Consider the following 22546-nt stretch of genomic DNA (forward strand, 5'->3'; position numbering starts at 1 on the left):
ATCCATTTTGATTCAGTGCAGGCAAAATCTCATTCGCTCCATTTTAATGTTCTGTCTCTGAGCTGGAAGTGTTTGAGATTGTTGTTTGCAGGAAAAAGAAAGGGAATATTACCTGGGCAGTGAGTTCCTAGCCTAAGTTTGTACTGAAGAGCCTGTTGCAGACTGTGTGAAGGGAATATACAAAATGCTGCCTTAGAACAGAGGGAAATGTGAAGAACTTACAGCTGCAGAAATGAAGAGTCATTACTGTTTTGCAGGACAGAAATTCTTAATTGGTTAAGAAACACATTGGGTTCACACGATTTCCTCTCTGGGCACTTGTTAGAAGTGCAATGAATCAGCAGTGGGCTGGCTGTGTATCCTTGTGCCTGTAGTACCTACAGGGTTGCAGGTTCCTCATCCAGTGCTGATGGCTCTGAGACGTACACTAGATGGTGCTTGCACAACACAGGCAGCAAATGTGTGTCTGTCTCGAGATGTGTCAGCAGCTCAGTGCTCCACCTCCCCCTCAAGTATTTTCGGTGATGAACACTCTGTTCCATTAAGTGGAATCCTTTATTAAATACAGAAGTTGCATGTGTGACGTAAAAAATATTTATTTGTTATTTCGCTGACCAAAGCAATAAAGAGATAAAATTACTTTTTTTCATATCTATAGATATGTTTACATGTGCTTCTGTATATACACAGTCTTGGCAGATCCAAGTTTTTAAAGACAGAGACTTGATGTCATGAAACATTTTTTATGTTACCTTTATTAAAGTGATACACATGCACAAAACTGAGATGAAAGGAAAGGCTCTCTACTCTATGTTTGTACAACACACGACACCACTCAAATCTTAACTGGTATCTAAAACCTACCATGAGCTGTCATGAATTTCTGAAAAGAAGAAAAAAAATAAATAAAAGGACATACATCTTCCTCATTTCATCAGCATTGTCCCAGAAAAGAAAAAGAAAAGAAAAAAAAACCACTGAATGCTAAAGGGAATTATTCCTGTGAATTATTAAAATAAAGTACATATTGTCTAAAAGCTTTTTATATATCCCTGGGACATATGAGAAACTAAACAGAAGAAAACCAGAATCAATCATTTTTATAATTCCGTGTGGTCTCTACATGATGTATATTTTGACAAAGGAAGCCTTGGGTTTGCTCAAAAAAAGAAAAAAAAAAGGGAAAAAAAAAGATTCAATAATTATTGACAATATTGCAAGTGTCAGCATAATATTTATGCTCACCCTATCCCAGCACAAGCAGGATAAATGCACTACCCAGATATACTATATATTGATTCTCAGTCCTTTGTTTTTAAAGTCCAGACACAGTAATTTACAATAATCCAATAATCCAGTTATATGTGTTTAAATCCATTTTTTTTTTAGGATTTTGTTTATTTCAGTCAAGTGTGGAGGTTCATATACTTGGAATGTAGTCTAAAATCAAATGTGATTTCTTTCAGTGTCTCCACATTTTGAGCAAGATTTTCGACAGGGAAAGAGAAATGGATAGCAGGGATAGGGGAATGAGGATTGCCAGAAAGAATAAAGAAACTGAGACAGGTTTGCTTGGATTTGTGCCAACACGTGAATCCAAAGATTCCAAATCAAATTGTGCTGCCAAAAGACACCAAAAAAAAGAGCTCTGCAACAGTTTCTTCAGTCTTCTTATACCTAAATTCATTATACTCCAGGTGTTTGTAAGAGGAACAGTGGTGACAAGATATACTCCTTTATTAAAAGGAATGGGATCTAATGATGATTAGGGTAGTGGGTGCAGCTGTTCCTGCAAGAGTTTTGGAGCTGTATCCTGAGGCCCAGTTGCTGAAGGTACAGCAGAAGCAGATAAACAAAAACAATATTAACCAATGGATCATCAAGACCCAGGATATGCCAGGCACTTAATTCATCTGTGTTTTTACACTAGCTTGTCATGTTGACTCAAAGGAAGGCTAAGTTCACCAATGATACTAAACTGGGAGGAGCTGTTTACTTCCTCAAGGGCAGAGAGGACCTGAAGAGAGACCTTGACAACTGACAGAGATGGGAAATCACCAACTGTATGAAATTCAACAAGGGAAAGTGCCAGTTTGTACCCGTGATAGGACAACCCTGGGTGTATGGAGAGAGTGGAGAATGGGATCCTGGAAAGCAGTGCCATGGAAAGCAGTTTCCCACACCTGGGGGTGCTGGTCAGTGGCAAATGGAACTTGAGACAGCAGTGCCCTGGCAGCCAGGAGGGACATCCCTGTCCTGGGGACATCAGGCCCAGCATCATCAGCTGGGCAAGGGAGTGCAGCCACAGTACAGGAGAGAAACAAAGTTCTTGCATGGTGTCCAAAGGAGGGCTATGAGGATGGTGGAGGATCCAGAGGTGAAACAGTATGAGAAGTGGTTGAGGACCCTTGGATTGTTCATGCTTATTATCCCACGATTTGGGATAATAAGCATGAAAATGTCCTGTCCCCACGACAGGGAGGCTGAGGGGGAACAACATTACTGTATACAACTCTATATATTCTCTATGTTTCTCATATGAAACAGGAGAGGGGCAGGCACTGATCTCTTCTCTGTGATGACCAGTGACAGGACATGAGGGAATGGCCTGAAGCTTAGTCTTGGAGGTTTATGCTGGATGTTTGGAAAAGGCACTTGCCCCAAATAGTGGTTGGACACTGCAACAGGCTCCTCAGGGCAGTAGTCACAGAACCAAAGCTCAAGAAGCATTTTGACAACGCTTTCAGGCACACTGTGTCATTCTTGGCGTGATCTGCTCAGGGCCAGGAAATGGACTTTGCTGATCTTTACAGGTCCCTTCGAACTCAATATATTCTATGATTCCATTATCTTCCCACTTTAATTTTTCTAAAATCCCAGGAGCTTCACTGACTTCACTGAGAAGGAAGAATATGCTTTGAAATGGGGCAAGACATTGTGGCTTCCAACAAGTGGCTGACCATGGAGTAAGGTCATGCCAGACAATGTCTGCATCTGGATTTTGCTATTTAGAGAAGGAACACCTGTTTCACATTTATGCAGAAGAATTAGTTCCAAACCTGGCAGCTATACTTCGTTTTGAATCCAGGAGGAGTCAGATGCCAGGTGCTGGCTTTTGCAGCTCTGTTTCACAAGGAGTTATCTTGGTTTATTATACACTGTAGACATTCTAGTTACAGGCAGCCCTGCTTTCTTGTCCTGTTCCCATCACATTCCTCCTCTCTGACACACTTTCTCCCCACCACATTCTCAGTTCACACTGGGAGACAAGACGTTTAAACCAGTAAAATCTAGAAGTAAAGTCATCTCTTTCCCAGACCTACAGGAAGATCAAGAGGATTTCCAGACTGGGGGCTGAATGTTTATATGGGGGTGGATGTTGGGAGGAAGCAGGGAGGAGGCACAGGGACAAGTCACATCCGGAGTTTTCGTGACTCAAATTCAGTAAATGCATCACGTCAGTCATAGGAAAAATGTGTGCCCTGCAGCTGGAGCTGAGGTGTCTGGACTCTCTCAGGTTGGCAACTCTTTCCCGTTGTTGTTGTAACATGCACAGCTGATAGTTAATTAAGCAAATGAATAGATCTTACCCTGGCAAAAGAGGCACACCCATGTCTTTCAGAGAGTGCACTGAATCACAGACATTGCCATTTCACTGTCTGTGTCCGGTGGAGGGGTGTGTGGGGGAGCTCATAACCTGCAGCAAAGCAGTTAAAATAATCGATGAGTGCGTGTTCAATCCCAAGACAGGGACGAGGAGAGGGGGAGGAGGAGGGTGTAGGAAGGGAGAGAGAGAGAGACAGAGAGGAAGGGAGGGAGGGTGTGGTGGCTAGGGAGGGGGGGAGGGAGGCGGGAAAGGTGCTGATTTCAGCCCTGTAGCGTCAGGATTGCGTCAATTTGGGTTTCAACCACGTACTCAGTCTCAGAGCGGAGCTACTCAGAAGAGCCAAAACAGGAAGGGGGTTGCAAATCAGTGTGCAAAGGGGAGGACCGAAGGTTCCCCTCCCCCCTCTCCTCCAGTCCCGTCGCAGCCTCCTCCTCCACTGTCCCCACTGCCTGTGTCTCCGGGTTTTGGGTGGTTTTTGTTGTTGTTTCTTTTTTTCCTCTCTTTGCAATTTTTTTTTTCTTTTTTTAACTGCGCTGGCAAAGACGCTGGCTACCCGGGCGCCGTGAGAGCCAGGGGACAGCAGGGCAGTGAGCTCAGTGCCCCGGGCGGGTCGCTTGGCATCCGGGGAGGCGGCTCCCGCATCCCGGACAGCGGCTCCAGCACCGCGGACAGCGGCCCCGGCACCGCGGACAGCGGCTCCAGCACCGCGGACAGCGGCCCCAGCACCGCGGACAGCGGCCCCAGCACCGCGGACAGCGCTCGCCACCATCATGGCTCCGATAGCGGACAGCCGCCAGCAGTTCGGTAAGCGCGTCCCGGCTCCCCGCACCCGAGGCCGGGCGATGCTCCCCTTCCCGGGAGCCTCCCGGTGCCTCCCAGCAGCTTGTTGGGAGGGACCTGGTTTCCCCCCCAGTTCTCTTCAGGTCTCAGAAGTTGTGTGGATTTGTTTTCTTTCCCTAATCTCTCTTCCCTCCCCGTTCGTCCTCCCTGGTAAAGTACCGGAAGAGATAAAGAGATTTTTGTAGGTGCGGTTTTGGATGAGAGAGGTTTGGTGCTGTTTTCTGTGTCACTGTTAAAGTAATGTGCATCAAGAGTTATACGATGTAAATGGCACAGAGAAAATCTTTGTTCAAGTCATTCAAATAACTGTCATTCCCTTTATTCTTATTGTAGGTCAATCATTAGTTAAAGTGAAAGGAACATTGATAGGAAGATGAAAATACAGGATTTCAGTGTTTTTAGCTGAACAGCTGCATCTTAACCAACCCGGTTTCAATGAGAATAACAAAGATGATAATGAACTTTTCAGTTTTGTCATTTCTATGTCCTGGATGTAGTGAGGTACCAGAAGTTTCAGAAGCAGTCATGTATGCGCACTTATAAAATGCATACATAGGTTGTTTTAGTGAGAAAAGCAATAAGAAGGAACATTTCCCATCTCTGCTTTACAAATATTGACTCTAACCTACATTGGGTTTGCTTTAGCAGTGGTTTGATTCAAGGATCATTCCACTGACTTAGTGAAGAGACTCCAGATTTATATCACATAACTGGAATAACAACTTCTCCGAGAATCAGTGGGGGATTTTTTTCAATTAATGCACTGCCTTGAATGTTAACCAATTGATTAGGACAAAAGCAAGAAATTAATTTTGTGACACAATTAGTTGTAAATATAAAACCATTTTAGTTACCATTTCATCTTCTTTCCTATTCCACCCACTTGAGGTTTCTAACCACATTTGTGACATCATGCTTGTCTAATTACTTATTTAAGAAAGTTAATTAATATTTTAAATATCACATTTATTCTACCACTACTTTCAGTAGTTGTAGAATTAAAGTAGAACATAATATCCATTACTATGAAAAGTCTATTATCACATGAGAAAGTATTGTAAATATACAAACCATTCCTAAAAGATATTAAAGTATTCTGATTATTTTTCAATTACTTTTAGCTCTCTATTTTATACCATGTATATATTTAAATTTCTGCAGCCCAGAGAATTCTTGAAACTTAACACCATGTGCTTAAGTTAGGAAAAATACTTTTTGGTTATGTATATGGTTGCCAGTAATTTCATTAAGTTCCTGTAATTAAGTATATAGACTAGTACAGCTTATAGGTGTTAGGAAAGCTGTCATAAAAAAATTAATAGCCAGGCCTGATCTTTTCTGAGCTGGAACATTATGTCCTACTTTGGTCTGATAGTATTGTTGTGGATTTTTTTTCTGAATCATCACACTAAAAAGCAAAGGTGTATTGGCAACACATTTATCTGCTCAGCTTTTGACCACATGAAGCTGATTTAGTAATACAGGGGGATAGTTCTTCTTTACTCATCCAGAATGACCAGAGAGAAAAAGAACTGTTACATAATTGCCTTTATGCATAAACAATGTCACGACATTAATATTCCATTGTATGTCCACTGTTGCAGGGAATAAAGGTTAAGCACTGATTGTTATATTGTGGGAGGTTTAAACTCACTTAGTAATGTTACTTATGGGCAAAATTGGATTTCTAATTAGTTGTGCTCATTTACCCTTTGATGCATGCTTTGAAGGGCTAATGATACTCCTTATGTAAATAATATATCCACTTGCTAAAGAAGGTTGTAGCACTTGCCCAGATTTCTCTTTATTCAGTGTAAGTATAGAATTCATGTTAAACTGTAGAGCATTATGTTATAATGTTTTTTCTCATGTACTCCTAAGAAGTACTGACCATTTCTGTAAACTCCTCATAAGCTTTGCTTCCGTGTCTTAAATGTAAATCTTAGTGGTTATCATTGATAAACTTAACATGAATCTTTCAGCTTTGAACTCACATGTTCTAGCTAATATCACGTCCATCTGGAAAAGACACTTGCTATATAATTATTTGAAATTTTCTTGATAGACTTCCTCCTGTAAAGTATTGAAAATCCCAGTGAAACTGTTGAGTGCTATAACCTCCAATTAAACTTAATTCTTTCAAGAGATACCTACAGGCAATTTTGCGAACAGACCATAAAAATAGCTAATTGACTGCACAAAGTATTCCAGGAAACACTATGGAAAGCAGATGATGTATCTATAAGTAATATATATTTCAGAGTGTGTTTTAGCTAGCCAACAAACCTCCATAAACTCAAATCTGAAAACAGCTGAGACCTGGTATTATTCACAGACATATAAGCTCAGAAACTACACACAGAGGGTTGAGACAGTAGAGAAATTATTAACAGTGATTATTATTATGATGGGAATAGTATTTTCCTCCCTAACTCTCTGTGTATGGAAAAATACTAGCATAACAAGCATGCCTTGGAGTGGGACTGCACACTGGTGCCTGCAGGTGGCGAGCAATGTGTACAATGCAGAGCGCTTCCAGTCTGTCAATCCTGCTGATATTACCATCTTGTACCGGTTTGTTTTACTAAATTATTGCTTTATTAAATATCATGCAGAATTCAAGGTACTGCTGCTTATGTGCTTGTTGCTATTTATTTAATTTGCAGATGAAATTCCTACAGTGGTTGGGATCTTTAGTGCATTTGGCCTTGTCTTCTCTGTCTCCCTCTTTGCTTGGATCTGCTGCCAACGCAAATCTTCCAAGTCCAATAAGACCCCTCCATACAAGTTTGTCCATGTTCTGAAGGGGGTTGATATTTACCCTGAGAATCTCAACAGCAAGAAGAAGTTTGGAGCAGATGATAAAAGTGAAGCAAAGAACAAATCAGCAATGCCAAAGGACTCTCTCCATCTTGACCTGGAGAAGAGAGATCTAAATGGCAATTTCCCCAAAACAAACACAAAAATGCAGGGCTCTCCAGATCCTGAAAATTCATCTCCTAAGCACTTTGCAGAAAGGAAGAAAGATTCGGTATCCCCTGATAGCTTAAAATCCATCACTTCTCTGTCATCTGAAGATAAACAAGACAAGCTAGGAACTCTCTTTTTCTCCTTAGAGTACAACTTTGAGAAAAAGGCATTTGTAGTGAACATCAAAGAAGCTCGTGGGCTGCCAGCAATGGATGAACAGTCAATGACTTCTGATCCCTACATCAAAATGACAATCCTGCCTGAAAAAAAGCACAAGGTGAAAACCAGAGTGCTGAGAAAAACCTTAGATCCAGCTTTTGATGAGACTTTCACATTTTATGGGATTCCCTACAGTCAAATTCAAGACTTAACCCTTCACTTCATGATTTTGAGCTTTGACAGGTTTTCCAGAGATGATGTCATTGGTGAAGTCCTCATCCCCCTCGCTGGAATTGAACTCTCAGAAGGAAGGCTGCTAATGGACAGAGAGATCATCAAGAGAAATGTTAGGGTAACATCTTTTTTATTCAAAGTTTGAAAATGTTGTGATAGGGTTAGCTATGATTCTTGTGTAATACTCTTGCCATCTTGGAATGAAAAGCCAAAAAGCTCACCATGCAATTCCTGAGCTGCTTTCCTAATGGCAGTGTGAGGAAGTCATTACACAAATGCAATTTAAAAAAAACCTAAAAAACACTACAAGCATATTGAAAGAAATTACTACTGCCCTAAGCTCTAATTTCTTATTCCTCTGGTCCAGCAGGTTTGAGTGGACCAATTTCAGTTAGCTCAAGCAGTCTCAGTCGCTGTTGATTTGCTTTTAAATGAAAGAATAAAAATATTTATGTATTATTCCCTTTCTCCTCCACACCCATTTATATTTGACATCATCCTTTCTTAAATCTTACTGAAGTCAATGGAAATATCAACTGCATAGGCTGTGTAGCACATTCTTAAGGAATGTAGGTGCTCTTTAATGAAGGAAGTGGGATCTGCTAGAGACAATATTGTTGATGTTGTGGCATGTTCTTGCATGTTGGTGCTGTCACCACCTTGTCTCTCATGAATTGAGAGAGGCCGCAGCTTTACTAGAGGTAGTAAGGGTGAAGCCATAGACTTTGTGGAGTTACCAAGAAGACTTCCTGACTTTATTGGGACAAAAATATTTAATGCTGTGTTGTCTCAGTTCAGAGACAACACAGCATTAAATATTTCACAATGAAAGGGCCATTTACAACCACCCCACCTGAACCACAGAAATGCACAGGCATCGCACATACACTCTTATATCTCTGCTTAGGAAGTGGAATGTGTATTGACATTCAACATGATTGGTTTCAAGTGCCAAGCATACTGGCAAATAAAACAAATGTCTACTAGGCAACATACCTATAGCTAATACTGTTATTTTGCAATTCTATCACTATATGACAACAAATATAAGTATGTCATTGATGGTTTTTTTAATAACCTATTGGATTTTCTGGTATATAAGGTACTAACTTCTCCTGTCTCCCTTGCCTTCCTTCTCCATTTGAAATAAACTACTACTGCAAATTCAAATCAAATAATTATTGAGAAAATCTTTTATCTCATCTTTATTTCATGTATATTATACTGCTTTAGAGAGTGTCAAGTGATAAGATTTCACTGACAGTTTGAATTCTTCCTGTTTAAAATACCTTACCAAATATTTTTTCTTTACTTGAACTAGATTTTTTTCTCTCCATTGTATCTTCATGGAATTTTGTTTGCTTAGGATAATTTTCTTTTTTTAGCTGAGATTTTTTTTCCCTCAGGATTTCATTTCTACTTTCCAGAGATAGTGATGTCATGTGAGCTTATATTGTGCATTTATTTTTTAATTTTATTCAGTCTGATAACCAATCATAGGAAAAGTTATATAACTAACATAGAGGGAAATTATAATCACTATGTAAATCAGAATAGCTATATATGGTATGTCCTTTTAGACAGCTTCCGAGCATACACTTCTGTGACATTTCATAAACCTTTTTAACTTTGGTTTAAAACTTGGTCAATATAAATGCTTGTAAACAGTTTTATTTCTTTTTTTTTTCCTGTTTTTCCTTTAATGTTCTCAGAAATCATCTGGTCGTGGAGAATTACTGGTCTCTCTCTGTTATCAATCTACAACAAACACACTCACTGTCGTTGTTCTAAAAGCCAGGCATCTACCTAAATCTGATGTGTCAGGATTATCAGGTAATGGTTTTAATAATGAATATGCCCTAAGAATATAAAACAGAATGACAAAAGACAGCTGAAATGCAACATTTGAAAGACTAAAAATATTCCTTACATACAGAAATGGTGTTTCTGTTATTTACAGCCTATTCATTTCATTCATATCTAGGTCAATGCTTTATTTCCAGGGTATGTATTTTACAAATTTGTTCTTCAATCACATCAAAAAAAGGTGACATCTGTTAGCAGTGGAAACCAATGAGTTTTATGATTGTCTTGAACAGAACCCATCTGCCATAAGCGTGGGATGTTGTTTGCAGATACCAAAAGCTTTTATTTATGACAAAAAATGAGTTTATTTGTAGAAGATCAGTATTGAGTGAGATCATCACATAATTTATCTCAGAAGAAAAACAGCTTCTTACCTCTGCGTTGAATTTGGCCACTGAGCACTAATATTTTTTTGGCAAGGTGAAAAGGTGAGCTGTGCCAGTGCTGGGAGGATGCTGCAACATGACACGTGTGCTTCATTGTGAGCCAAACTTGGGGTGCACTAAGAGGGAGCAGTTTTTATCCTCTCTTCTCCTTGTCTGCTGCCATTTCTCATTCAGTGGAACTTCCTCTGAAGCTAATTCTAGAATTGCACTTGGAAGACACATTAAGGCTATATAACATAACAAGAATATAAAATTTAATGTCCTGTATATAAGACTGCCACACAAAAACAACAGTACAAAAAAAAAGGGCTGTAATACCACATCTGCTGCTGCTTCTTTATAGAACTTACAGTCTTTCATTTCACTCAATATTATGAAAGAAGAAGAGGAGGAAGTAGTTTTGGGAAACATTGAATAATTATCACTGCAGCCAATAATACAGCTTTTCTATGTTTCATACTGAATTCAACTGGAAAGTTAGCCTATCCTTAATCCAATGCAACAAACCTATAGGTAACCCTCATCAAGTTCCATTTAAATCTTCCTTTTGATCTAAATTTTGTTCACATATCAGAAGGAGAAAAGATGTATACTGAGCCCAACAATTTACTTGACTGAAAGAGAGGATATGTATTTTTAAAAATCAACCCAAAAGTCACAGGAGATAGTGGTGGCTTCATGGAGACAGCATGACAATCAGCTGATCTCAACACACCTGCTTGATGTTTACCCAGATGGGAAAATAACTTGGTAAAAAAGCCCTTCTAGTCACAGCATCCACTTGGACCCTAAGGAACACCCATATTTTACTGCAGCTCTTACAAGAAAACCTATAAATTTGTTTGCATTTCTTCCATCCCTGGGAGAGCCTTGCTGACTATAATGGGAATGAAATATTTCTGCAGGCAGTCATGTTGCACCTGGACTCTTACTCCATTTAAACTGTTTTCCATTACTTTCTGTTCGTCAGTAAGGCTGGGTGTAACAGATATTTGGATGTCAGTAGCATACTGCACTCAGGACACTCCAAATTTCCTCTGTGACTTTCTCATCATCCCAGCATTAATCTTAGAAAAGGAGGAGGGTGAATCCACTGTTTCTATGGGATAAAATAATTCCACAATTCAACCTCTTTGAGAAGAGAGAAATTTTTATACTCAGAAACTCATCAATTTTCACAATCTCCTTAATTTCCATGGTCTCTGGTGCTGAGTGACCTTTGCTAGCCTAATAAAATCTAGTGGAACTCTCTAGTCTTATCTTGTAGCTGGTCAAAGGTAACAGAAAACTTCCTCTAAAAAGAAATGGAAACCAGTGTGAATCCACTGATTGACATTGTTTTTTGATATTTCTAGTTCTTGTATGGCATACAATAATTTCAAACCCAGGGACTGTTCTTATTAAGCCCTGCTTTTGAAATGCTCATTATGGTAATAGAATATGAAAGAGAAGAGGTACCCCCATCACACCCCACCTATGGTAGATTACTGTAAGTTCAAGAAAAAACATAACTTGTACTCATCCAACTCTTTCTGTCTGATAACTGTGGCATAAAATGTATACATTCTGTTCAGTTTTAGTGTTACTTCTTTTAAAAATTTATTCAGGAGTTCTTGATGATTAACTTGGTTAATTGTTTACATAAACTATCATGTTTGACTGGGTTCAGTAGAGAAAATTTTGTACTACATCACTGCACCATGAGAACCTGGAAACAGGCCCACAATTTCACTGAATAAATGCCAAGATAATTGAAAGGGTTGACTCTTAAAATGTCTCCTCTGAAAGAATAAATATGGCCATTATTGAAGACAATGGCAAGGGAACCTCACAAAAATTAAATAATTGTGATGAATACAAACACTCAACGTTTTTTGGCAGCTAAAAATATGGACATTTTCCCTTCCCATATTCAACAGTAGTACAGCACAGGTGTAAAATACACATTTCAACAGCAAACATACTCTTACATTTAAAGTTTAGTGTCAGATTTGTTCAATTGGTAGCCTCAATTTAGTCAGATGAATTGACTTCTATAAGACCCCAGCAGAAATATCATATTCATTCTCTCAGCCCAAATTTATTCACTCCTTTCTGAAAATTTTCTTTTCATGGGTTTGATTAGTGCTGATGATTATACTCCAGTAGAATGTGTGAAAAGCAAATTTCTGTCACAGATAGATGTGTAATGTTATATATTTTTCAGAGACCTTTCGAATTTTGTGCACTTCCAGACCATCTTTGAATGTGATAGAGGTTTCATGGACTGCAGAACAGGATTTATCTCATGAAACACCTGTGTACAGAAACACCTGTATTTGGTTGCAGTCTAAACTTCACTGCCTGCCTTGAACACAATTTTGGGGACAAAGGGATACTAGAGGGGTCAATTCAGATGTAAAGAAAAAAAAACTAGATGAGAGGAATCAATTTTAATAACTTCATACAACTACTCATCGTGATGTAGTTATACATCTACATCTTGATACAACTACATGTGATGTAGTTGAATAATTGTGTAATTTACCATAAATTACATCAAGGAATTTCTAAACACTGGTCAATATCTGATCTGTGCTCTTTTTTTTCATTGCAGACCCTTATGTCAAAGTGAACCTGTACCATGCCAAGAAGAGAATTTCTAAAAAGAAGACCCATGTGAAGAAGTGCACTCCCAATGCAGTGTTCAATGAATTGTTTGTTTTTGACATTCCTTGTGAGGGCCTTGATGATATCAGCATTGAATTTCTGGTTTTAGATTCAGATAGGGGGTCAAGGAATGAGGTCATTGGCCGGTTGACCTTGGGATCTTCAGCAGAAGGAACAGGTGGAGAGCATTGGAAAGAAATTTGTGAATATCCTAGGAGACAAATTGCCAAATGGCATATGTTATGTGATGGTTAGCAGGTTAGAGAGGGGATGGATCTTAAAAAACTATATATATTTCCATAGGCAAGGAGCAGGTTTTTTTTCTTTGCTATGTACAATTACAAGCTTTTAACAACAAAACTTTTTCTTTTTTGATTTTTTCTTTTCAAGGGGGGTGGGGAGTTTGAAATAAACTTGAATTGAATTATCAGAACAGAAGGTAGCTTAATTTTCACAGTAAAAAATGAAATTTCTATTTCATTAAACTTTAACATAATTAGTTCAGATTAATATTCTTCTACAGTTTAAGTGGCCTGTAAATTCTGAAGCACTGTAAACCTCAAGAAGAACAAACTATGTTTTGAAAGAGTCACTTATTAGTGATTCATATATAGAAGAAGATAACCTTACTACAATATATCCAAAAAAACCCCACCTGTGGCTTATTAGGGAAGGGGATGGATCTATAAAAGCCATGGGGATTGAGGGTGAGTAGGGGGGGAAGTTCCTTCTGCCCCTCCATCAAAAACCTTCTTTTATAAAAATTTAATCATTTTTTCTAAGTTTTGCTTACTTATACTTTGATCATCCCAAAGAATTAACATGTTCTTGGTATTTTGCTTTACATATCACATTGTGTAAAACTGTTTTTTTTAAGTGTCAAAATATTATATAATTAATTACACTTGGACTTTTTTAGTAAGTTTATATATCTAGCTTGCTTTATTACAGTGACCAAAATAGATACATACTTCAACCTAATGATAAGTTAGCGTACTTTTTTTGTTAAAAGGGCTCCTTTACGGGTGACTGTACATGTTACAGTATAGCTAGAATTTGGGGTTAGATATGGCTTGCATTTTTTTCCTCTAGGTAGGATTACACTTTAAACATTTCAAGCCATACAAAACAAATTCTGTTGAGATGAAGTAACATACAAGATATTACAATCAATTACTTTTCACCAATTATATTTTAATGTTTCACTAGTACTAAAAAAAATATGATTTTTTTTTTGTTTCATTAAAGAATAAACAAATAGTTAGACAAAGAAGAAAACCTTATTCTGCTGTTTAACTTTCTGTATTTAACCTCCTGGACTGTAACAGAAGCTATTACAGTCAGTACCAATATACAAACTTCAGTACATTTTTTAAATTTTGCAGGAGAGGAAAACAAATTCACTTTATAATTTCTTCAATATTCTATAGACAAGGTACTTTGAAAGTACTTTGGTTATATGAATTAATGTACATTACTGACTGTACTGAAAATGGTGGTGGTAAGGGAAAAAACATCCTGATTTCATGTCAGTGTGACACATGTCTATTTAAAATTAAATTGTGTCAGGCTGAGGAAATATCTAGTGTAACAATAATAAGTGTACAAATTTACACATTTAGACCTGTGAAATTTAGTCTTGGTCACACCAGATAGGTTTTTAAGCTGTCAGAACTATAGCACAACTATAAGCAGATTATTTCCTAAAGTTTGTGCACTAACTTCTGATACAGAATTGTTTGCAAGTATTAGTCCTACTTCATTTTCAAGTAAAATATATATAAAGAAGAAGATAGTGATGTTCGTTGTTGACATAAGAAGGATTAAAAATGGAAAACCATTTTCAGTATTTTTGCATACGTCATTTGTCACGTGTAATCCCATTGAAGCAAACAAGACTACTTGGGAATAAGGCACTGCTCATTATGAGTAAAGGTAGCAAAATGGGCATGCCAGGTTAGAACAAACCAAACATACATTGAATGTCAATCTACTTTCATTAAACAACAGACCTAGGTCCTACTTAAAACTGTTGGGGATTTGTTGTCTACTTTACCTGTTCTCATATGGCCAAATTATGTTTGCAGGAAAGGACACTGAAATATGAAATATGCAAGTAGACAAATAGTACTGGAAGAATTCCATTGAGGCTCTTCCAGGTTTTGTGTCAGTATTTTCTCCAGTTTTTGAGAATGTGTTTGATACAACAGTGTTTATAGATTTCTGTAAAAATACATTTTCAAAATAACATAAACATGCTTTTTATGATAATGCTAAATGTAAAAATATTGCGTATTGTATGTATAAAGGAGAGGAATCTTTTTTGATTATTTCTTTAGAAAGCTGATTAACTGCTTAAGGGCTAGAGTTTACCAGCCGCATTCAAGCAGAGCTAATCCAAAGCCACCAAATGAAAGATGCCCACTGGTTTGAGTGGGGTTTGAAGTGCAATCACAGAGCAAAAATCTCCTGAGTCAACCCAGAAATGTCACTGGGACCATGGATATGAGGTGAGATGGTTTTATCCAATGGAGACTGGGAGAGTTTAGGTCAGTATGACACAATCAGTTGTAACAATTTCTGAAAAGGAAAGAACTGATCTGGAAATGATTGCATCCAAGAGAGTTGGGCATCTTGGAAATAAAAAAGATGGAGGTTTTGTACGCTGGCCCATAAGTAGTTCCTTATCTTTAAAAATCAGATGACAGGCATCATCTGTCTCCAATGAACACAATATATGACATTAGGGGATAACAATTCATCTTTTTGAATTGATGCTGGGCTGTGATGATCATCTTTCATTTTGCATCCAACAAGTCGTCACCAATTTTTTTTTTTTTAAATTTTGTTTTTTTATTTTTTTTAGTTTTTATAGCAGCTTAAAGGTCAATATTTCTACCAGCTAAATGGCAATTTTTGTTGGGGGTAGGGGAGTTGGAATTGGAAAGGGATGCAAACACATTTTTATTAAATCTAAAGAAACCTTGTAAATAGATTTTTTTTTTCATTTAAAGCAATTCTCAGTTTGAAAAGTTGAGTAAAGACGACTTGTAACACATTTTAAACCAGAAAGAGGCAGGAGAGCGAATGTAGGCCTGTACTGAGGTGAGAAATTCTGCTGTTTTATAAAGTGTTCAATTCTCATTGTGAATATCTTGAACTCTGTTAAGGATACTGTACTGTATTAAACATGTAAAAAAAAAAAATGTTTGTCTAAGTAGCTTACAAAAATAATAACCCCTTGAATGGGAGACTATCCATGTCTGGAGATCTGTCGTAACTAAATACCTGATTCGTTATGGTGTTGTAACTTAATAGAAGCTATTCAAGAGAAAGCATGGTGTATGAGACTTTGTAAGTTATTTGTGCTGGTTCTGTATGTTGTGCCATGTGTGTAAGACAAGAATAAACTGCTGCTTTTGTTCATCCCATCCCACCTATTATCCCACATATGTATCTTTTTTACCCCCAAAGATTTCTGCTATTGTTTGTGTTCATGGTCTACTCTCATCTTTCTATCAGAAAGCATTTTACTTGCAATGTCTTCTTCTTCTCAAAGACGTAGATTAGATTTGTTCTGACAAATACTACCCAGCAACATCACATGTACTTTATTCCCAGATACTTGCTGAATATAAGTCCTGAATTATACTCTGCACTCAGGCTAGAGCCAGAAACACGGCCCATGACAGAAGATACGAATCTTATAGGGGCAGATATATAGATGCAAGCAAGAATGAATTGTAATATATTAGGTAGAAGGAGAAATATTAAAGTCAAATTATCCTGCTGTCATTCTAGTTGTTTTCACCCTGGACAATCATCCGGTACTACTTCCTTGTAGACAATGAAGTCGTGTCAGGCTCCGGCTTGTCAGGTGAGTTTGGAAGTTGAGGTAGTGAGAACATTCATTCAAGTGCTATACCTAAGTACAAACTTTGCTGTAGTGCTCTTTAAGTTTATCAGAGTACTTGCTGGCATAGAAACAGAAACCCAGGAAAGAGGAAGGGAGCTGTAGCTGGGATACATGCTGCCATTTAATGACTCCCATTGTGAGCTCCAACACCTGGAAGGGTTCCCTGTTCCTTGTAGTAGAAATCAATTGCAGGATTAACAAGCCAGATGCATAAAATACAACATCTTCTACAGTTATAAGCTGGTATATTGTCTCTGACAAATCTCCTGCCCCCAGCAGACAGGTATCAAGTGTAAGACTGCTCTACTCCATCCCATGCAGGCACTTATTTTCTTTTCCTTGCATTGTACAGTTCTCCTAAAACAATGGTGATTCACATGGTTCACATTCCAGCCCCACTTCCTCTGGATGGAGATCAAGAATGTCTTTATGTTTTGATCAAGAATGTCTTTATGTTTTCCAAATACAATGCAGGTGTGCCTCAGGGGGAGTCTCAAAGCTAATGTTCTGATTGCTATTTGTACCTCAAATTGCTGCAACAGACCACTGACAGAGCCCTTGCAGATATCCTCTTTACATTCCCCAAGGTCAAACACTATTCTGTAAGCCCATTGTGTTTTATGTCATTATGGATAAAAACATTCTTAATACATGGCAAAAATACTTAACCACAGGTGGCCATACACAACACTTATTTTTATTTCTAAAACAAGATTCAAATATGGTCTATGTAAGCTGTTATACTTCATGATGTCTCATGGAGGTGCTGAACAACTCACAGCACTATTGCAGCTGCTAAAACTGGCACTGACACATTTTTTTTTCCTGATGGACTCCTGAGCAGTTACCTTAATTCAAGAAGTCCTACCCAGCCTCACAGGCTTTTTCCATATGTTTATCCCTCCACAACTGAACAACTTTGGTCTAGAAGCAGCACTACAGTACTGTTTACAGTTGCAGTGTGGAAGAACTTTATATTTAGGTACAACAAAAGGATCAAAGTCAGTAAGAAGGGAAATGCAAGAAGTTAAATTCTTTACTATGCCTGCATTGTTGTGCCAGTTTTTCCATTGTGTTCCTTACACAACCAGAGAACATCCTGCAGTCACAAGCGTGAATGCTCTGGTTGCACCACCAGCAGCAGAATCAGGTGTTATCTTGAAAGGTCTGTCGACTTCTGCTTGAGCCCTTCAGTCTCAGCTGCAGCACTTAGGCCCACACACCTCACCCTACACCCAGCACTCTGCAGTCACCCTTGACAGGCTCTGAATAAACCCTGGCAGTACTGTTCATGCCCAGATGGAAGAGCTGCAATACTCCAGGGGCTGGAAAACTTTGGCAACAGCCTGGGTCTGGGTCTCATTGCAAGGACCAGTCTTCCCAAGATATCACCAGGGCAGGTTGGCAGATTGGGCATCCCTCCCCATGAGGATGGAGTCTCCAATATCTCCCACCTTCCTTTTCTTCTCAGGCTGAGGCTGGTTCCTGTGTCCCATCCCTGGACACTGAAAATCTCACCAGTTTCTGGCATGTGCCAGTGCCCATTCTCAGTCGTCACTCCTCCAGAAGCTGCTGCAGCCCCAGCCGTGTAACTCCCACGCATTTTAGAGTTTCTGTAATTGTGTAACTGCTTTTCTTTAAAAAAGCAACATGTCATTCACCCTGAAGATCCTGTGGGATTTCTTGCTGTGAATCTCTCTGACAGCAACATGCTCTTAGGTCAGTCAAGAACAGTCTGGGTCTTACTGGAAAATGCTCAACCTCCTCTCATCCTGATGAAGGAAATGCCACTCATTACTGAATCTTTTTCTTCCTCTTTGGACAGTCTTTCAAGAAGGGTTTTTATAGGTGTCTGAGCTGTAAGACGTGGTTTTGCACTTTTGTAAGTGGATGTTTAGGCATGGAATTTGGGTTTAAGTGAAACATGCAGGAATGCCAGGTCCCACTGGGTGACAGGTAAGGGCTGTGCTACTGAAAACAGCTTTTACTGGGGCCGAGCTCACAAACAAGGCTGAGGTAGCAGTCACGTGCAGGAGTTCTGAGTCATAACATTTTGGATTGTGACTTAAACTAGAACAGATTGTTTGCAATATAACTTAATGTTGCAAAAAGGTCCCTGTATTTCTTCCATGTAAGAAATATTGTGTTATGAAAGGCTCTAGTTCTAAAAAAAACCAAAAACCAAAACAAATACACACACGCACACAAAAAAAAAACAAAAAAGAGAAGAAAAAGAAGCAAAAAATCCAAGGTGCAAAATTCAAAATGCACAATGAAACACATTAAAAGAGTTTTCTTTAGAAATTGCGGGTGAAAAAGTGTCATTGTAAAACAATATCATGGCTGTTACAGCTCTTTTTTCTAACCAGCTAAGGGTGCTGTATGGTGACTGTGATATTTAATTTAGTCTTGAAGACAACCCCAGGGATAACCATGAATTTTCTCTGACAGATGCTGTAAATATTTTACATGGCTCAGAAAACACAACTGCTTTTATGGAAACAAGTATTTCACAATATCACTTGCCATATTGATTGCTTCTCCATAATACCCTCTCAATGAAATAGCCTTTAGGATTGTGTGAATGAAAGTTCTTAGTTGAAGAGGGAAACCTCTGAATGCTTGCAACAGAAGTGCCTCTGTACACTGATTTGTGGGGCAAATAAACAGTATTCTAGCCTCAATTTTGCTTTCGGTATCATGGGATAAAGATTAACAACATCAAGAGCAGATACTAACTTCATGACTTTGGTTATGAATTATTATTTTTGCTGTTCTCCAGGGTTGTAATGTTGATCTGGGGGCTGCATTTTCTTGAGATAAATCCCTCAGAGCTGTATGCTGCAATGGATATATATGGACAAGAAAGCAGATGTGAATCACAAAAAAGGCATGTAACAATAGAGAATTATCTCAGGCTAATATCAGAAGTTATATTAAACAGCAATAAAAGGTACAGGTAAGTAAATCAGTTTGAAGTGCAGATGAGTAAAATGCTGTCAGTAGAAAAGGAGATAGAAGCCTGACACTTTTACAGAACAAGCAAAACCAAGGTGCAGTCAGCCCCTGATGCACATTTGTAAGTCCTGTGAGGAGCAGCTAAGGGAGCTGGGAAGGGGCTGAGCCTGGAGAAAAGGAGGCTCAGGGTGGACCTTGTGGCTCTGCACAGCTCCTGCCAGGAGGGGACAGATGGGGGAGGGTCGGATTCTGCTCCCAGAGAACAGGGACAGGAGGAAAAGAAATGGCCTCAGGAGGGGCCAAGGGAGGGTCAGGTTGGATGTCAGGAGGAATTTCTGCATAGAAAATGTTGTTAAACACTGGAACAGGCTGCCCGGGGAGGTGGTGGAGTCACCACCCCTTGGAGGTCTTCAAGAACTAATTTGAAGTGTCACTCAGTGCTCTGGACTGGGTGACAAAGTGGGGATCAGTCACAGGTTGGACATGATGGTTTTTGGGGACCTTTCTTAACCTAAGTGATGCTGTGATTTGTGTTGGTTGTTTTTCACCTTATTCACTCAGTGAAAGCAGCATACCCTTATTTTAGCCTGCTTTGATACACACTATGTTCACCATGTGTGTGATTGGTGCTGCCTTTATTTTGAACAGAATCTGCAAGGGTTGAGTATTGAGCGTCTTTATTTGTAGAAAAACTGCCTAAGGAACTGTCAAAGTTTCACTGTTAGGAAGTGCAGGGCCAAGGCTGATGCTGTCAGGTCTGGACTGATATAGCGATCAGGAAGCTCCGTTTGTCTCAGGTGTTCCTCTAGTACTCAGGAAAAGCCTTTTGCTTTCATTTTTTTTAAGAGACTCAAAGAGGGAAATTTTGTCCAGGGGTACGTCAAAACAAAAGGTTTGGTTTACTGCTCTGCTCCGGGCTTTTTGAACCACTGCATTACTTTCTGCTTTTTTAGCAGCTGCTAAAACTACCTTAATTTTGCTGCCCTGATATGTCCTTTTCATAGGTGTGAACTGATCAAGAGCAGCCCTGACAAGTAAGACTTGGGGTGGATGAGAGGCTGGAGCTGACCTGGTCATGACACTCACAGCCCAGAAAATCATATCCCGGGCTGCATCCAGAGAATCAGGATCAGGTTCAGTGAGGTGGTTTTGTGTCTCTGCTTTCATGAGACCCCCACCTTGAATGTTGCAGCCCTGGGTTTTTCAGCACAAAAAAGAAATCGACCTGTTGGATTGAGTCCAGAGAAAAGCCATGGGGTTGATCAGAGAGATGGAGCTCCTTGACTATGAGGATCGGCTGAGAAAAATGGGATTGTTCAGGTTGGAGGAAAAAAGGCTTCAGGGTGACCTAGTTGAAGCCTTTCAGTACCTGAACGGGGCCTGAAAGAAAGATGGAGAGAGACTATTTACAGAGTAATGTAGTGAAAGAACAAGAGAGAATGGTTTTAAACTGAAACAAAGCAGGTTTAGATTAGATATCAGGAAAAAAAATATTTACTTTGGTGGTGGTGAGGCCTGGCACAGGTTGCCCAGAGAAGCTGTGGCTGCCCCATCCCTGCAAGTGTTCAAGGCCAGGTTGGATGAAGCTCAGAGCAATCTAGTGTAGTGGAAGTTGTCTGGCCATGAGAGTGGAGCTGGAGTGAGATGATCTTTAAAGTTCCTTCCAACCCACACATTCTGTTATTCACCCAAACAGACAACCTACATTTATTACTTCCCCTGTACCCATTTCTCACAGTCATGGTTCTGCTACATCCATAGCCAAATTTTGAATTTCTGATACAGTTACCTAGGTAACCAGATCCTCACAGGCTTTCACTGAGACCTCTCCTTGGACGTGGCTGGCACTGCCAAACTTCAATCCCACAAAAGTCTCCAGTGCTTCTCTGTGAAAGTACACCTTTCCTGGCTATGACTGTCCCTTAACCATTTGTCACATCCAGTACTCCCCACAATACTTTTTGGGAATTTTTTGCATCTTCTCACATTCCAGTTGGTCACACTGAGCAATTTCTTAAATCAGGCTCAGTAGTTTTCTTGTTAAGTTGGCTAAACATCAGGCTAGTCACTGGTTATTTGCCTGTGGTCTAACATTAACTGCCATGGTCCTCACGTGTGCTTTTGTGAAACTAAGCTTCAAGCTTCAAAAAATTAAGCTTCAAGAATTAGGCTTGGATTGCTGCTGTCCAATATACCAACAAAAAGTTAATTTGTTTTACTTTTGTACTATTGGATGACATTTTAGCTCTGACCTAAATCGTTAAGTTTTAGAACACTGTAATACCTCTTAACACTTCATTTAGGTGGGTCAAACTGTGCCTATCTTGAATCTCCCTTAAGCCTTTCCTTATTGAATCATGTGTGTTTTTGATTGTTATCTTGGATGAACTCTGTTGTCTCACAGATAATGCACAGATTCCAAAAAAAGCCAAACACCCCTTACTGTAATACATTAAAAGAAAACTTCTATTTTCCCCCTCTCTCTCCACAGCCAACATTACAAAGCCAGAGACTGAGACAGAAATGATCCTTCATTCAGTGGAAAATCCTGATACGTATATATGGGGCAGGCAGCTCTGAGGTTTCACAAATTGAAGTTTATCCATCTCTGATAAAATCTAAAAAAAATGCAATTAAGGTGAAAGCAGATTTGTGCTTAATCTCAGAGTAAGACAGGTTGAAGTGACCCCTGAATAATATTATAAGACTATTCTTCATGGAGAGGCAACACCTTGGCCATCAGTTTTGTTATGGACTTAATGTTTCAATTGATATTTTTTCACATTTATACAGGATGCAAGGATCTTGTCACATGTTATGCCTCCCTGCTAAAACCCTCAAGATGTTGTGTTCTTTGCCCATGGAGGTAAGCTTCAAATAGCATTCTACTGGAAGCAATCTTCTGAATGGAAATTGTAACAAAAACTACATGGAGCTCAGAAAATGTATTCTAGAGACAGA

The 22546-nt window shown here is 39.1% G+C and overlaps 1 protein-coding gene across 2 annotated transcripts; it reads left to right on the forward strand.

Annotated features, from left to right (window-relative positions):
• The first annotated feature begins 3876 nt into the window (after window positions 1-3876).
• SYT4 (synaptotagmin 4) lies at window positions 3877-16146 on the forward strand. 2 transcript variants are annotated; one of them, XM_064403734.1, is made up of 5 exons: window positions 3877-4287; window positions 4330-4411; window positions 7114-7928; window positions 9523-9643; window positions 12659-16146. In XM_064403734.1, the coding sequence occupies exons 2-5, from the start codon at window positions 4378-4380 to the stop codon at window positions 12964-12966; spliced, it is 1278 nt and encodes a 425-aa protein (XP_064259804.1). In that variant the 5' UTR covers window positions 3877-4287; window positions 4330-4377; the 3' UTR covers window positions 12967-16146. The 2 variants fall into 2 exon arrangements, with proteins under 2 accessions (XP_064259804.1, XP_064259805.1); XM_064403735.1 differs by having other exon boundaries at window positions 3877-4411; window positions 7114-7922.
• The last annotated feature ends 6400 nt before the right edge of the window (window positions 16147-22546 follow it).

Source organism: Passer domesticus, chromosome Z (genome assembly GCF_036417665.1).
Source record: "Passer domesticus isolate bPasDom1 chromosome Z, bPasDom1.hap1, whole genome shotgun sequence".
Taxonomy (NCBI): domain Eukaryota; kingdom Metazoa; phylum Chordata; class Aves; order Passeriformes; family Passeridae; genus Passer; species Passer domesticus.

Coding starts and splice junctions, on each gene's coding strand:
- SYT4 (XM_064403734.1), top strand. CDS start 4,378: ATGGCTCCGATAGCGGACAGCCGCCAGCAGTTCG. Junction 7,929..9,522: donor TCATCAAGAGAAATGTTAGG/GTAACATCTTTT, acceptor TAATGTTCTCAG/AAATCATCTGGTCGTGGAGA. Junction 9,644..12,658: donor TGATGTGTCAGGATTATCAG/GTAATGGTTTTA, acceptor TTTTCATTGCAG/ACCCTTATGTCAAAGTGAAC.